This window comes from Carlito syrichta, unplaced genomic scaffold (assembly GCF_000164805.1).
Source record: "Carlito syrichta isolate Samal-C Ts95f unplaced genomic scaffold, Tarsius_syrichta-2.0.1 Scaffold311719, whole genome shotgun sequence".
NCBI lineage: Eukaryota > Metazoa > Chordata > Mammalia > Primates > Tarsiidae > Carlito > Carlito syrichta.
In genome coordinates, this window is record NW_007255815.1 from 251,058 (window position 1) to 269,214 (window position 18,157).

Consider the following 18,157-nt stretch of genomic DNA (forward strand, 5'->3'; position numbering starts at 1 on the left):
TTTGCTCATCCTTCAGTTAACAAGAGTAATGCTATGTGACAAAAAACATAAATGACTTAATTCCTTATTACTCAAAATCAGTCCCAACATTATGAGACAGATTTTGGTCATCTGGCAGATGACACTCAGTGAAACTAGGCACACGAGCTCATAATCACTTCACAATTTAATTTAGTTCATTAGCATAGATAAATTACTGCTAGATGCTTCACAGTCTGAAGTTTATTTTATTATGCCAAAGTATAAGGGATCAATATTTTTGGCTATTTGTTTTTGGGCTGTTTGTTTAAATCTTTGCACCCTATGAAGTATATGTCCTTTTAGAATAATGGTGTGTGTATATTTACCGAAGCAATGATCACTGAAATATTAACAGCTTGTGGCTAAGAGCATGAACTCTGGAGTCAGACTACCTAGGTTCAAATCCCAGCTCCATTATTTGCTACTTGGGTGACTTTGACAAGTAAATCGCTGTCATTATGCCTCTGTTTCTTTATAAAATGGACAAAATAACAGTAACTACTTTTAGGTACTGCTATAAGAATTAAATAATTAGATGCATACAAAGCATGAGTGTCTGAATAAAGTAAGCAACACTAACATGTTAGCTCTTATATATAAATCATGGTTGTATTTTCTGTACAAAAATTATGTGTATATGTCATTGTAATTTAGAAGTTATGCACTTCATATTTCAAAAGTTGTTTTGTGTATGACAGAGAAAGGCTACCTTTTTAAAGGCTAGATAAAAGAATTATTTTCATAATTTTTCAATAGTTATATTCAGCTGTGTTTTATTAATCACCTAATCGGTAAGCTTTTCCCCCTCTTTGTGCTAGGTGGCTCTAGTACAAAATGATAGTACAATATGTGGTACTTAAAATAAGTAATTTATAGTTTAGTTGTAAGGAGAAGGCATATACATAAAATAGTGAGTGAAACTGTTACACAGTAGCAAATACACAGATATATCATTTAGAATTTTTTATCATCTGATATATGTGTATAAACATGTAGGAGAAGAACAGGTAGGAATTTATCTGGAGATGTCCTGGGAAAGAGCACTAATACAACTGGTAATGGGACATAAGGCTCACTATGAAAACTGAGACAAAATTAGAAAACTTTTGACATGTAAGATTTAAATATTTTAAAATCTATTTGGCAGGTAAAAGGCAATCATTGTAGTTTTCCAAACAAAGGAAATAAAGATCAATTAAGATTTGTTATGAAAAATAAACTGTAGGAGGGTTGAAATGGGAAGTAGGTAGCTCAATTATGACTCGGTGGAAGAAAAAAAGCCCAAAGATATAGGTAATATATTAGACAGACTGCATGAAGGGAAGACACAAAATCACAAATACAGCAGACATTCTTGATTGCCTTGCAATATTCTTTTCCCCTTTCCTAAAAGAATTCCAACATATTTCAGTATCCACTCTTCCTTGACAGCTCATGTGGCTTAGGGGAAAACTAACCCCACTCCTAGCTTCAAGTTGAGTAAGATTGGTTTAAGGATAATCTCATATGCCTTAACACAGATCGTTAAGGAAATAAGCAAGTGATCTCCTGAACCCCTGAGGCCAGTGAAAAGAAAGATACATCAAGAACTTTTGGGAAAGTTCTTCCAAATTCTGGGAGATCCTCTGGAAGTGATCTTTGCTCTTTTCTGCTGCATGTGATCAAAGTAGCATGTGAAGAACACTAAATAATGTTCAATGGCTGCTGGCAGGCAGCCTATGAGTGAAAGGGTAAACTCCCTCAGTACGCAACCACTGTGAACAGTACGACTAAGAGAAACTAGCTGGCTGACAACCACACTGTTGAGATGCTGCATCAAACAACCCTGAAGGGGTTCAGTTATGTGAGGTAGGTTATTTCCTTGCTGTTAGTCTCAGGTAGTATATCTGTTATTTACAGCTGAAAGCATACTAAATAATACCCTGTTTCTGAGCTTGGGCATGAAGAAAACTGTGTTGGCGACCAAAACAAAGATGCTGTGATGGGAATTTATCTGCAAAGTTGACAAATTCAGCTTTGGACACTGCAAGATCAAATTGATAATGTCAGCTTTCTTAGACATGGAACCTTGTAAATTAGAGCTTATGTAATGAATCGGTGTTCTTGTTCTCCAGCTAAGAAAATGTCTCATTTATCTCGTCTGTTAGGGTCAAAGGTAGAAAATTGAGGAGAGTTCCAATGGAATTTATCTTTGCCTCAGAGTCAGACTTATTCTTCTACACTGATCACTGATGCCTGTAATTAACTCCTTCGGTTCTGGGAACTTATCTAAAGTTATAACGAAAGCTGGTGGCTCCATCTTTCTGTTCTGATGTCCATTTATTTCCTGGAAGTCTTGATTTTCTGGTTTATGGACTGAATCACTCCATCAACAATATCAAGAATATTTTCTTTGAACATTAATCTGAGAATCTGACACAGAACTATTTCCTCATTCTGGCTGCTGAAATCAACTAATCTTGTTGGCTACCATATTTCAATAAATTGGGAACACTAAGGTTTTAAAGAACTTGTAATTTCATATCATAGTTCTGAACAAAGTAGGAATTATTCCTTTTAAAATATGAATAAGCTATGGTGGTGTATGCCTGTAATCTCAGCTACTCGGAAGGCAGAGGAAGAAAAGTTACATAAACCCAGGAGTTTGAAACCAGCCTGGGTAACATAGTGAAATCAATCAATCAATGAATGATTATATGCTTGTTGATCTAATGAAAACACAAAATTAGTTTGTACCTACTGTTCTGGTTAATTGGTAGATTTTAGTGATTATTTTAAAATACTTAAAATCCCCTCTTATATCATTAGTCTACTTTACAAGTCTTAACAATCTAAACTGAAAAAAAAATTTAATGAAAGTACTTTACACAGATATTAAATCACTAATAATTTAAAAATTATCATTCAAATAATAAGGCCATGAAAACATTAATCAACTATGTTTTATCAAATCATAAAGTAGTAGGTCATCTCTTTTCAGGGTAGATGAATATCTGCTTAGATTACAAATGCTTCCCCAAATATCCACTTAATGTCATAGTCATTGAGATATTTTTTACCTGATGTTCCAGCTTCCTGATGTTTTTCTTCAGGTTTGCCATTTGTTTTGAGAGCTCTTTGTTCATCTACTTCATCATCCCCCCACCACGATGGCTGCCCATATAATGGAGTACCACGGGGCATGGCAGAAATATCTGTAAAAAGGTTGGAAAAAAATCTGTCTATAGCAGATGAAACAGAAAAAAATATACTTTCACAGAATGCTAGAACTGTCTGGCTGATTAATTAAATGAAAAGTAAAGTATAGTCTAGATAGCTAAAAAATACTCTATGTTGAACAACTTAGTATTTGTGTGACACCTTATATAATGTTGAACATGATTAAATGTTTGGTATGTAAGCAAACTACTTATAATTAATGGCTTTTTACTTGAATATTTTGATGGGAAGTGGCCTCAAAAGAACAAGTTTATTGAAACTAGGAAATAGTAAACTAGAAAAGCATTAAATCAATCTGATCAGAAATAAAAACCAAATTAAAATGATAAAAATAAAAAACTAAAGTAAATTTTGACACAAGTAGCCATTTTCTAAATTTTTTTAAAAGCCAAAGGGTACCGCATAGAAACTAAATTAGTTGTTAACAGAATATAGATTTCTATTTGAGTAAATATGGTAATACACACCAATTTAAAAAGCTGTTTCTGTTTCAATGAGATTATTTATGCAAAGCATTCTGCACAGTTCCTAGCACTATAAGTGATTATATAATGATGTAGCATTATTGGATTTAAAAAGTTTTTCCTTTTAATTTATTTTGGTTATTATAATTCAGAATACAAATGAAATACTAAAATATTAATATAAGATAAACTTCACTGTAAACTGTACAGTTGACCCTCTTTATTATCTATACGGTCCTCATCCATGGGATCAACCAACTGCTGATCAAAATTATTTGGGAAAAAAGAAATTCCACAAAGTTCCAAAAAGCAAAACCTGAATTTGCCTCACACCAGTACTATGCTGAATCCATGTGAATGAAGTGATGTGTATGCATTGCATTAAGTATTACAAGCAATCTAGAGATGATATAACACATAAGGATGGATGTGTGTAGGTTATATGCAAATACTACACCATTTTATGTCAGGAACTTTAGCATCTGTAAATGCTGATATTCACAAAGGTCCTAAAACTAATCCTTCACAGATACTGAGGGACAACTGCGTTTATTTCCCCAAATATTTAAACTGTATTTACTTCCTTCAAATATACAAACATATGAAGTACATCTACATAAACAGTAATATGCAATTATGGATTTTATAATGCTTTCTAACGAAAGCACTGGTTACATTAAAACACACTCCAAAATCATCATTACTATAAATTATTTTTATAGGGACATGGCGAACTTTTTGAGCACAAACCATGCCATGTCTTCAAAATCAAGTATAAACATGGTGTTTTCAAAGGGGTTAGCTTACCCATGGCTTTCTCCTCAGACTTCAGTGCTTCAGTAGTTTTGTGCTGCACTTCAGTAGCAGCATCTGCTACTTTTGAATCCATGCTTTTGGCACTTGCAGATTTTGATACTTCTGATTCTGAAGATTTTTGGGACAACTGAAGCTGGATAGTAAACTTCTCATGCTACAAAACATTTAAAAATGGAAGTTAAACATTAATGAATAAAATCAACCCCAGTAAATGGTACGTTTACAAAAGTAAAGACGTTTACCTTAAGAGCTTCTTCAGGAACCCTCATTTCTCCCCGTACTACAGTGAAAAGATTTGTATGTAAATGGGGCTAAGAAAAATATAACTTTAAAATTGTGGTAATCATGCTTAAAATGGTCATCAAATATAATTTAGAAATTGTCCTATTTCAACAAGAAAATATGTCAGAATTCTTATATTCCCCTTAAATAGTTAAATGCTAAAATATGCTTAAAAATATAAAAATTTACATTCTAAAATATAAAAAAAAATCATAAAACCCAGCAAGTATTTCTAACTTTAAGTAATGGCAGCCTTCAAGAAACAAATAACTGGATAATTAATACAAAGACTGGATAATTAATACAAAGACATTTTGAGTTTTCACTAACAATAGTATGACGTAACTGCAATAAAGAAAAAGCACCTGGATCAGATTATATTGATAGCTAATCACAAAAATGTCATCAGTGATTACCCATCACCAAATCCTGAAAGATTTTGATTACTCAGACTTCATAAGCACTGATAAAAATGAAGTTCATTTTGCAAGTGCAAAAGAAATGCTATAATTAGGATCCTTGCAGAAACCATAACCACCCTTCTCCCCCATGAATTGCTTGCAAGGCCATATTACATGATCAAACAACAGATTCTATACCAAGATTAGATTAGAAGCAAATGCTAGATATAATGAAAGCTTTCATTATTATACCAAAAAGAACAATGACTCTGTATATTAAAAAGATCTATTCACTAAAGAGGTCACATTTCCCACCATTACTTAACCCTGTAATGAAAGGACTTTCATAACTATGTATTAAATTCTATTCTTCTTTACCAATTCAGAGCACTCATGACTTCAGGGTTAGAAAGCTATAATTACCATGACTAGCAGGGAGAAAAGACTTCTCAAGCATAAGGGAAACAGCAACCTTGTTAATGAGTATTTAGTCTATGTTTCTACTTGTTAAAATAATAAAAACTCAGAATTTTTAATAAAGAGCTTAGGGAAATATCCCATTCAATTTCATTAATCCTTCTTCCTAGTCTATAAAGAACCTGGGTAGTGGAAAGACAGAAACCAAAACAAGAATCTAGGTGACTGAATCACAGTTTGGGGCTTTCCTATCAGTTTGCATTGCTTCTTAAAATGTTTCTTTTTTGTCATGTACATATGCTGATATATATTTGTTGCTACCCATGGAAGTATACATCTTATAACTAAGTATATTTAGTGAAAAATATCTAATAACTTTGTTTTATCCCCAAGAAACTCATGAACAGAAACTCATGCATAGCATTCCAACCTTTTCCATGGAAAATACAAATGATTTAGCCTGTTACCAGGGTTTTCTTGTACTTCAGGCTTACCTCCTGGGAGTGTTTGAAGGTCATTCCCTAGGAGTACTCAGGGGATATCCTTGACATGTTTCAAGTTAGGGAGAACTTAAAAGGGGCCATCCTTCTCAGGTCCAAACATTTTACCCCCAAAAAAGGTTTTAGTGTATGGAAATAAGATAAAAATCCCTCATTAGGTTATGAATTCACCTAATAACACCGGCATAACTGTGAGATTTTGAAACTGCTCTAGCACCCACTTTAACCTCCAAGGCTATCTCATCTTCTTAGTGATACAGACCTAGGGACCTGTTTTTAATTTGCTAATCAAGAAAAATGACAAACTGAGGTACAATTACTTAGGATGTCATTATGTTAGAAAAATTACAAATAATTAAAATTCATGATATTTATAGCTTATTTATCTACTTCTTTATATAAATCTATGATTGCTATTATAAGTCATCCCTATGCTCAATTTACTTAAGAAATATTTATCTAAAAGCAAGATCATGGAACTCACTGCATACTGGTAATATGCTCTTAGACACAGTACCCTGTTTATTTTAAAGACAAGGCTAAAAAGACAGCAAATTTTTAATACTATTAGTTATTCCTAGGGTTATGGCCTAAAACACTGAGTATCAGATATCATGGTAAACACATTATTCAAAAACCATTTAAGGCCGGGCTCGGTGGCTCAGCCTGTAATCCCGCGCTTTGGGAGGCTGAGGTGAGTGAATTGCCTGAGCCCGCAGGTTCGAGACCCACCTGGGCAACCTGGAGAGACCTCTTCTTCTACAATAAATAAAAAAATTATCTGGGCTTGGTACATGTGCCTGTAGTTCCAGTCACTTGGAAGGTTGAGGCGGAAGGATCACCGGAGCCCAGCAGATCGAGGCTGCGGTGGCTGGGAGCGGCCACTGCACTTCAGTCTGGGCGACAAAGTGAGACTCCAACTCAAAAAAAACAAAACAAAAAAAAACCATTTAAAAAGTTAAGCAATTAAGTTGTTCTAATAGAGAGATGCCAATCACTGACAAGATATAGGAAAAAAATTTTTTTACATTTCCTAGCAATACATAATGAGTTCTTGCTGCTAGAGACATTTCCAGTGATAAAAGATTTCAAAAAGTATTGCTTTCTCAAACAATTTAGATAGCTATTAATACAATATTCTGTTAAAAACCACATTACTAAAAAAAAGTGTGACTCGTAGTATTAAAGAGACTGATGTCAGGTAAATGAGAATACAAAAATAAAATGATTTTATAAAAGATTGGGAAAACACAGTTCTCTAAATTAATATATTTTATATGTGATTTTTTAAAAAATAAGAAGGCTATCATTAAAAATTTGTCTTAAAGTTACCACCAAAACAATTTATTTTCATTAGGAATGTGGAAAATTTCCTTTATTTAACTATAATTGATAATGAAATATCTAATTATGCTAATTGAAAGTCCACACTGTATTTAACAAGGCAAGTCCGAGGCAATAGCAAAGGTTTAAAAGAAGTTAACAGCAGAAAACCTTCCAAGGGGAAAACTTATCTATTTGCTTAATTTTGTATATTCCTTCAAAGAAACAGATCATTTTATTTTAGCAAACACCTTTCCAACTTGTGGATGACACTGTTCTATAGGAACATAGTTTTCAAACAATTGATTTTAACTTTTTTAACTTCTCTATTACTTCATTCTTTTATCCAAAAACTTACCTCCATTAAATTTAGATATTTTAAACTTTGAGAAATATCCTTGGTTTTTGAAATTTGGAGAGTGTGTACATGATTTATTATGAATATCAACCACAATCAAGAAAAGGCTTAACTTCTCTGAATGAAAGACCTTAAATTTTATCTATGTTTAACTCCTCTGTGATTATTTTAGCAGCCATTATTTGGACTACCCACCAAAGAGTGCTACATATAGTGTTTCAAGTATAGATTAATCATAATTTTACATGCTATGACAATGTGTTGCTTTATTTTTTTTTTTTTAACATCGACTTTAGCACGATTAACCCAATCATTTTGTGGACCATTATGGAGTGATATACAACCTACTTGGGAAAAGTTATGAATCACAACTTTTAAAAAGAAGGTACTAGGTTCCTTCTTATGGTGACTTATATGCCAGGAATAATGAAGAGGGATCTTGAGATTTGAGGTATTTACCTAAAGTTTAAATAATTTTCCACTACATATGGAAAACATTTTTTTCCTTCTAGACATTAGTGGTTCCTTCTTAGTCATTTTTACTGGTTTCTCATCTCTTCCACCTCTTAAAATATTGAAACCATGCCAAGTGTCAGTCCTTGAACTTCTTACCAATCTATATTCACTCTCATGGTGATTTCATTCAGTCTCAGGGTTTTAAATGTTGTTGTTGTTGTTATTATTATTATTATTTTTTGGAGTTGGAGATTCATTCTTGTTGCCCAGGCTGGAGTGCAGTGGCACACTCGCGGCCACCACAGCCTCGACCTGTTGGGCTTAAGCGATCCTTCCGCCTCAGCCTTCCAAGTAGCTGGAACTACAGGTGCACGCCACCATGCCTAGCTAGTTTTTTGTGATTTATTGCAGAGATAAGATCTCACCAAGTTGCCCAGGCTGATCTCGAATTAAATATTATTAAAACAATGAAAATTCTCAAATTGTTGTCTTAGCTTCTACATCTGCCATAGATTCAACCTGTATATTCAACGTGTCCAAAATCAACTTTTCAAACTTGTGGACAAGACAGAGTAAATGGAACTGGAATTCCCCTCTCACAACAAACAAGCAAAATATGAGTAGAATATATGACACAATGGTTTACAGGACAATGGCATCAGGCAATAAAAGATAATGATCCCTAAGAGAAGGGAAACAAAGCAAGGTGAGTCCAATCACTGCGCTAACTCACTACCCAGAGAGTTTCTAGGTCACACTGCAAGGAGGAATAATCTACACAGAGCCTGGAAGACTCTCTCAGCTGTGGCGGAAAGGAAGCTGAGATTCACAAAACCGAATACTGCAGAGAAGAAGTTGCAGAGAGATGGAATTCCAGAAACCATCAGAGTCTCATATAAACATTCAAATAACCACTGATCAGCATAAATAAGAAAACTACTCAGGGTTAGGGCAAGAATCATCTGAAAATATTAGCGACAGTAGTGCCCAGTGCTCACACAGGGACAGGAACAGTACCTACTTCCAACATCCAGGCTGGAAAAACTCATGGTTCATAAGTCACTGTAGAGCAAAGACCAGCAAACGTTTTCTGTAAAGGGCCACATAGTAAATCTTTAAGGCTTTTCAGGACATTTATCTCTACTGTAACAACTCAACTCTGCTGCGGTAGAGCAGTCACATTATCTCCATAAAACCTGCTCTATCCATGGAATTCTCTTATGTCAATTAATGATACCTTATTTTTTCATATTGTTTAGGCCAAGATCTTGGTTAATCCTGGACTCTTGTCTTACTCTATATCCAACCTAATCAGAAATTGTTATTGGATTCATCTTCAAAATATACAAAAAATCCTACCAACTATTACTACCTCTATGTTTACCATCCTGGTCCAAATCTTCTTTATTGCTCATGTGAACTATAGCAACAGTCAGCTAGTTGGTTTACCTTTTTATACCCCAGCCCACCTCCACTCTTAAGTGTTTTTTTTAACAGGAGTAGCCAGATAATCTTTTTAGACAATAAGTCATATCACGTCACTTCTCTAATCAAAAACTTCCACTGGCTCCCCATTTACCTCAGATAAAAGTCAAAATCCTTATAATGGCCAAGCAGGGCTCATACATTCTAGCACCCGATATACTTGTGTTCTCTGCTGGCTTCAACTACTCTGGATTTTACACGCTATTCCTCAAACATGCCAAACATGTTCCTGCTTCAAATTCTTTGCACTTTACTCTTCCATCTGCTTGTAGAGTAATTTCTCCAGATATCCATATGGCCAGCTCCTCAATTTTCTCCACATCTTTGTTCCAGTGCTGGCGTCTCAGTGAGGTCTTCATGAATATCCTTTATAAAATTGTAACTTCTCACTCATCAACACTAGCTCTCTGCACCCCCTTTCACACATTTTTTTCCATAGAACTTATCACCCTCTAATATCCTCACTTTTGTGTGTGCTATCAGTTTTATTAAAAACTGAATCCCCAAACCACTGGAACTATGTCTGACACATAGAAACATTTAATAATTGTGAAATAAACAAACATAGGCTTCCTTATCTGTCACATTTTTTATCACTGAAGAGTAAACCTTACTGAAGTTTTTCTTGATTACTGCAGCATTTTAGTTCCCCTCATAAGTTTATTATCATTTAAATAACCTGCACGTCAAACCTCAAACTCTAAGAATCTTAGAAAATGTAGGAGACACCCTTATGAAAATCAAACAGGCAACAAATTCCTAATCAAAATCCTAAGTGACCATGCCATAAGAGATAACATAGACAAGTGGGACCTCATCAAACTGACAAGCTTCTGAAAAGCAAAAGAAAACATCAAGAGAATGGGGAATCAGCCCACAGAACGGGGAAAAAAATACTTGCCAACTGCGTATCGGACAAAGGCCTAACATCCAGGATCTACAAGGAACTCAAATGTGTTGAAAGGAAAAAAAACAAACAGCTCCATTAAAAAGTGGGCAAAGCCGGGCTCGGTGGCCTGTAATCCCGTGCCTTGGGAGGCTGAGGTGAGTGGATTGCCTAGCCCGTGGGTTCAAGACCTGCCTGGGCAACTTGGCAAGACCTCATCTCTACAATAAATAAATAAAAAAAATTAGCTGGGTGTGGTAGCGTGCGCCTATAGTTCCAGCTACTTGGAAGCCTGAGGCAGAAGGATCTCCAGAGCCCAGCAGGTCAAGGCTGCAGTGGCCAAGAGCAGCAACTGCACTCCAGTCTGGGCAACAGAGTGAGACTCCAACTCAAAAAAAAAAAAAAAAGTGGGCAAAAGACATGAACAGACACTTCTCAATAGAAGACATATGAACAGCCAACAGACACATGAAGAAATGCTCGGTCTCACTAATCATCAGAGATACACAAATCAAAACCATATCAAGATACCATCCAACTCCACTAAGAATGGCCATCAGTAATAAAACAAAAAACAAAAGATGCTGGCAAGGATGTGGAGAAAAGAGAATGCTCCTACACTCTTAGTGGGAATGCAAACTAGTTCAACCTCCATGGAAAACATGGAGGTGATTTCTAAAAAAACTAGAAATTGATCTTCTATACAACCCAGCAAGCTCCCTTCTGGGAATATACTCAGAGGAGCTTAAATTAATCACTTTACAAAAAGATACCTGTACATGCATGTTCATTGCAGCACTATTCACAATAGCAAAAACATGGAACCAACCATGCTGCCCATCAAAACTAGACTGGATTAAAAAATTGTGTTCATATACATGATGGAATATCACACAGCCATAAAGAAGGACAAACATATGGACTTTACAGCAACTTGAATGGATTTAGAGTCTATAATACTCAGTGATCTTTCACAGAAACAAAGAACTAAATACTACATGTTCTCACTCATAAGCGGACCCTGAACACTTACCATAATACTATAAGTAAGGGATTGGCAGTAGCCAGAAACTGCTTGGGGAGGTGGGGGAGGGGGGAAGAGTACAGAACATCAGTAAGGGTACCTGACCTCAACCAGGTGAAGTGGGGACCAAAGTTAAGCCCAAACTTTACCTGTAAGAGGACCGCTTGTAAATCTAATCCTGAATTGTACCCCACGTCTCTAAAATAAAAAAATAAATAACAGATATTTATTATGCAAAAAAACCTTCAATATTTAACTGAATATGTGCTTTTCCAAATTGCTTAATTTCTCTAGTTGGAAAAGGTTTCTGGTAGATAAATTGTGTTTCTAGCTCTGGTTTCAATCCATGTTAATTTGCTCTTTCTCTTTCTCTGGCATTTATAGATTTCCACCCCGAGGTATAGCAGTTTGTAGACTGATTACTAAGATTAATTTTAATATGAATAAAGCACAGTTTTTTTCACTATAGTCTAGTTAAATAGAGAACAAGTAAATATAAAATCTGTCTCTTAAAACTTCAGCCTAAATATACAACTTCTGCCACTATAACAGATGCTATTTCAAAATAATAAAATTAATTGAGTCTCACCTGGGTATTTAGAATGTAGTCTGGCTCATTATCAATAACTCAAAAAATAACAGATGCTGGAGAGGATGTGGTGAAAAGGGAACACTTCTACACTGTTGGTGGGAGTGTAAACTAGTGCAGCCTCTGTGGAAATCAGTGTGGCCATTCCTAAAAGCTCTAAAAATCAACCTTCCGTATGACTCCGCAATCCCCCTACTAGGAATATACCCTGAAGAACTCAAATCACTCTATAAAAAAAATACTTGCACACATATGTTTATCGCAGCATTTTTCACAATAGCAAGATCACGGAACCAATCATGCTGTCCATCAAAAGAGGACTGGATTTTAAAAATGTGGTACATATACACAATGGAATATTATGCAGCCACAAAAAAGAACAAAACCATGAATTCTGCAGCAACCTGGATGGAATTAGAGTTTATAATACTGAGTGATCTCTCACACAAGCGAAGATCTGAGTATCACATGTTCTCATTCATAATTGGACCTTGAACAACTATCGTAATACTATAAGAAAAGGATTGACAGTGACAGGAAACCATGGGGGTGGCAGAGAGGTGGGATCAATGGCAGTCAATATCTGTCTGGGGACGGGGGGGCACACCTCATCAACAAGGATACCTGCACAATGCATATTTATATATCTAACCCTTAAATGTATCCCACAATTTTAAAATAAAAAAAATTTTAAAAGAATATGGTCTGGCTCAACACTGAACGTACACCGTGAGCAAGCCTTTGGGACAAATCATTTGTCATACCAATTTTAGACAGCCATATTATAAGCTGGTATATAAAAAAGAAATGTCAATTTGATATTAAGAAATTAGCATACAATCTGTAATAGCAAAAGTTTTTTCTCAATAGTGTCTTCTTGTTTTAAAATGAAAAGTTAACTTTATAGAGTTTAAATAAAACTTGAATTTCCTAATATTTTCTCATGTCTTGAAACAGCTAATGTCAAATGAATTAAAGGAGGTACTTAAATTCAAAATACATTGGTATTTGTTTTTTGATAGAGCTTTGGCTGGTGAAAATGGCCTATTCATTAAGGCTTTAATGCTAATTTTAATTATTTTATGTGAAACATATTTCTTTAAGACTTAAAATATACACATGTATTAATATTTTATGATTTGACTTTTTTGTACAGTACTTTGGCTCTACAAGTATAAACATTATAACACATGCTACAAAACTTTTTTATTTTAGATTTTTAAAATAAAAAATTACTGTATTTTTCATACATTTTAAGGAACAATTTTAGTGTTGGCACATTTATTTTGAGCATCAACTCCACTTAGCTGAAACTATATTTTATCTGCTAGAGTGACAAAAGTCGACCCAAAGTGCCAATATATTTAATACACTCTTAACTGTCAAAATCCACATATATGTAGTAACTCAAGAAAACTAAAACTCAAATAAAATGCTCAGCACGTAGAACATCTCCATTTTATTTAAATACAAATATGTCCTTTTTACAAAGCTTCTTGCCTTGTATGAACAGAAATGTTTTTGTCTTCAGCCATGTTTCTTCACTAGTGAGTATAATCTTCTCCTCACTATGTAGTATAATACAATTATGTCCCTATTCAGCTACTGGACTCCTATGTTTAAACAAAAGAATTTTAAATACACACCAAATGCATAAAGTGCATTAATCAGGGAGTGCAGTCTTGGAAGACGTAGGATATTGAAAGTTTGAATTAAATAGGCAGTATAGATGCAATGTATAAAACAGCAAGGGTAGGGATGGAAGAAAAGGTAGGCTTAAATTTTTACATTCCTCCCAGGAGGCTGATTTATGCATCTCTAGGTTGGACTAAAATTAAACATTCCTCTGTCCTCTAATTACATTCTTTGATACCCAAATTACATATGCAACAGAACTGCAGAGAAACTGCTGCTGAAACTATTTAAATGGAGAAAGAGGGAAGAAACATGCTAAGTCCATCAACTTCTCTAGGGTTATTTTTAGGAACAGACATAATAACTAAATATATACATACACAGACACACACACACACACACACACTTTTTAAAACATGTATTTTAGTATGGGAAGGCACCCAATAAACAGAAATATCTAGCATACCTAGAATTAAGAATTCTTATGTCTCAAGAAATGTTAATTTACACAAGTGCAAATATTTTTAAATTAATTTAATAAATGCACAAAATCATATAAGGATATCATATCCAAATCTCAGCTTATCTTCAAGTTTCAAGGTGATGTAGGTCTGTTCTGGAATCCTTACATCGTTCACAAATGTCTACAAGGAAAAAAAGATGTCAGGTTACATATGAAATATTAATTCTTACATTTCAGACATGCAAATTCTCAAATCTGATACTTCAAAGTTGTATCACAAGGTGGCTAACACAGTTTGTGCATCATAAGTTGTGGCATGCATCCTATAGGTTGACAAATGATTTCATACTAAGCCCTTTATCTCTATTACTGGTACCAGACAAGGAACACAGTGTTGCCAAGATGAATTTAGACATAGTTCCTAAAAATGTTGCCAAGGAAAGCTCCTAATCTGAAGCTGGCAAACTGCAAAGGGTAAAATCCCTTTTAATATACCATTAGGGTTCATCGAACACAATTTTAGCTTTTTTGCCAAATTGTATTTGCGAGGACTGACATTTCATTACTTTCACTCCTAGAATTATTACAAAGAACATAAATTTTTAACAATTACCTTAAGAACACAGAATAAAACACATTTGATTTTACAACTGTCATATGGATTCTTTGAGTCATTTTATGAATCTAAAATATATCAGAAGATCTTAGTGGTCTTATTTTTCATGTATGTTGAAATTCTGCTATTTCATCATCCTAGTAACTATTTCATCCTTACCCATCAAATATTCCTAGCAGTGCTAAAAATGGCCCAAATAATAAAAGGACAAAGGAGTAACAGTATTACTTAGAACAGCAATATCCCATAAAAATAAATTACAAGCCCTAAATCAAGCCACGCCTAATATTATATTTTCTAGTGGGCACTTAAAAAACGAAACAAGAATGAGGTAAAATTAGCATTAGTAATATATTTTCAATTAACCCAATATATCTAAAATAGTACCATTTCAATATATAATCACTATAAAACCAATGAGATATTTTACTTTTTGGGGAGTACTATGTCTTAAAAATTGGGACCAGTCACATTTCAAGTACTCAAAAGGCACATATGTCTACTGGCTATTGAAGTGAAAAGCTCGGATCTGAAGCATGATACAATAGTGAAATAAGTCATCACCATTTTATCATTCTTCAGTTTTCTTATTGTAATGCCCAAATATTCATTATTTTTCCAGGAAGATATAAGAGATCTGGAACACCCATTTTATACATGCTTAGGGTTTTTCCCCCCAGCTATTACAAAGTACAGCTGAAAATTCAGAATTTCTAAGTTAACAAACATAAAGGCAAAGAAAATAGGCAGAAGATGTTTCATAATTATAAGTAAATGCAAAGAGACAGCAGCACTCTAGACTATAATAATAATGACAAAGCTTATAGCATAAGCAAATCTATCAGATCATGTATTTTCAGATGAAGCTAATTCTATATGAATTTACTCTAGTACAAGAATCAATGTTTCCCAAAAAAAGTATTTTCATATGCAGTTAGTCATTCAATAAGAACAACCATATCACAAGAACCTGAACCATTTTGTATTTTAGAATAAATTTTGATAGCATTTTAAAAATGTTTTTGTTCCAATATTTACTTGATACAGTATGTAGTGGACAAATTCACAACACAAGTATCTATACAAAGGTGACAAAAATGAAAGCAATGATGTAGAAATAAAGTTATTTTACTAATCTTCTAATTGTTTATAAATCTATAAATCTAAAAGTAAGAAATTTTTTTGCAATTATCAAATAACATGGTGATCCTCTTAACAAAATTATTTGTTAAAGTTGTAAAAACATTCGCGACCAGCCCGGGCATGCTTGTAGTTCCAGCTACTTGGAAGGCTGAGGCAGAATGATTGATGGAGTCCAGCAGGCGACACTGGTGTAGCTGTAAGTGTGCCACTGCACTTTAGACTGGGCAACAGAGTGAGATTCTAACAACAACAACAAAAAAAGTTGTAAAAATATTGTGTTTTGACAATGCAAGAACAACAAGAACTAGAAATATTGTGTCAGAACCAATGAAGAGATATAAAGTACTTGAGATCTGGAATCAACATTTATAAAATGGGTATGTGTCGCAGGTGAATACATGTCAACTGATGAGCAGTTAGTTGCTAGATTTAGAGAATACAGATTAATGTTATACTTAAATGCCTGGAATGTAGACATCATGCAACAATTTTTCTTTGATAAACTGAAATTTTAAAAATTACTCTTTCCGTTTTAATTCGATTGTTTCCATCTTCTAATTTATTAGATTTAAGATGGCTGTAATAGCTTGTTTGAGAAGGATCACTCCACTGTGAGGAAGTTTAGAAGGGTCTCAAATGATGTACAGTTAGATACGTAAGATGATGTAGGTTATTATCCTCTCAAAATTTCTAAGCAAAATAAGCTCTTTGTAATATGCCATAAAATATCAGTTAGTTAGTCTACCAACGAAAATATAAAAAGCTGCGACATTAATTCCAAACACAGATACATGACAGTGGAATGTCATTAAAACTCTAGATCACACCTTAGTATCATTTAAGAGTAATCCTAAATCACAAACTTTCACCATGCTTTACGTAAAGGTTGAAATGGTAATACAAATAAAATTCAAAGTCTTCTGGGGCCTAAAATCTCCAATTTTAGGTTCATTTCCAAAATTAACACTTCAGAGTGTTTTACAACGTTTGCCTTGAGTTTACCAAAGTATTCTTTGTATACAGTTATACATCGCTTAACAACTGGGATAGAGTCTAAGAAATGCATCACTAGGTGATTTCTTAATTGTGCAAACATCGTGGAAACATTGTGGAGTATATAGTACTTACACAAGCCTAGATGGTACAGTCTACTACATATCAAGGCTATATGGTATAGTCTATTGCTCCTAGGTCACAAACCTGTACAGCGTGTTACTATACTGAATACTGTATGCAACTGTAACACAAAACACCAAACAACTAGAGTTTTGCAGCACCATTATATTTTATGTGATTACCATCATATATGTGGTCTGTCATTATGGGGCACACGACTGTAATTACAAAACAAAAAGCTAAGAAAAATAATGAAAAGGAGAAGAATGAAAGACAGTATTAATTCACTGATGCCTTGTATGCAGAAGATAAACAAGTAGATACACTGTGTAAGAGGAATGCCACAGTTCTAAGCTTATTTTATTTAAAAATGGTCTCTAATAACCTAAAACACCATATTTACTCAAAAGGCCTAAAATGACCTAGAAGATTCATTTAAAGTTTAAGACTGCTCAATTCTCTTAAATATTAAACACCTGTTGTATGTTTAACATATGTGCTAGGCACTTTCAGAGATCAAGAAACATGATTTTAACATGCTACCATATGTGACAGAAATGTTCCCTAAGGTCTAAAACAGCTTAGGAAATATGGGCCAGACCCAAAGTTACAGATCGCAAAAATGCAAGTGAAAACATCTGGGAGAATATAGTCTCCTGAAGGTCCAAAATTACAAAATGAAGAAAAAAATTTTAAAGAGCAACAAGGAAAAAATTTTACTAGATCAAACAGGAAGCATTTCAACAAATTAGATATAAAAAGAAAAATAAATTTTATTTCTATATCAGTGTCATCTGATCACACCTCTATCTGGTAGATAGGACAAATGACGAAATAAGGCACAAGAGAATAAAGTTAAAGAATCAAGATCTCAGAATTCAAAAGTGACCATGGAATTAAAACTCAGGTCTCTGAAACTACAAATCTTATGAACTCTTCAAAT

General features: G+C 34.1%; 1 protein-coding gene across 6 annotated transcripts in view; it reads right to left on the reverse strand.

Moving 5' to 3' along the window:
- The window catches only part of CEP170 (centrosomal protein 170), a 127,367-nt gene that overhangs the window by 82,889 nt on the left and 26,321 nt on the right, over window positions 1–18,157 (reverse strand). For all 6 annotated transcript variants that reach the window (XM_008068996.1, XM_008068995.1, XM_008068994.1 and 3 more), the window contains exons 3-6: window positions 14,442–14,520; window positions 4,763–4,821; window positions 4,512–4,674; window positions 3,081–3,215 (exon numbers count right to left, since the gene is read on the reverse strand). In XM_008068996.1, coding sequence (XP_008067187.1) covers window positions 3,081–3,215; window positions 4,512–4,674; window positions 4,763–4,821; window positions 14,442–14,520 — 436 coding nt within the window. The remainder of the gene's footprint in view (window positions 1–3,080; window positions 3,216–4,511; window positions 4,675–4,762; window positions 4,822–14,441; window positions 14,521–18,157) is intronic.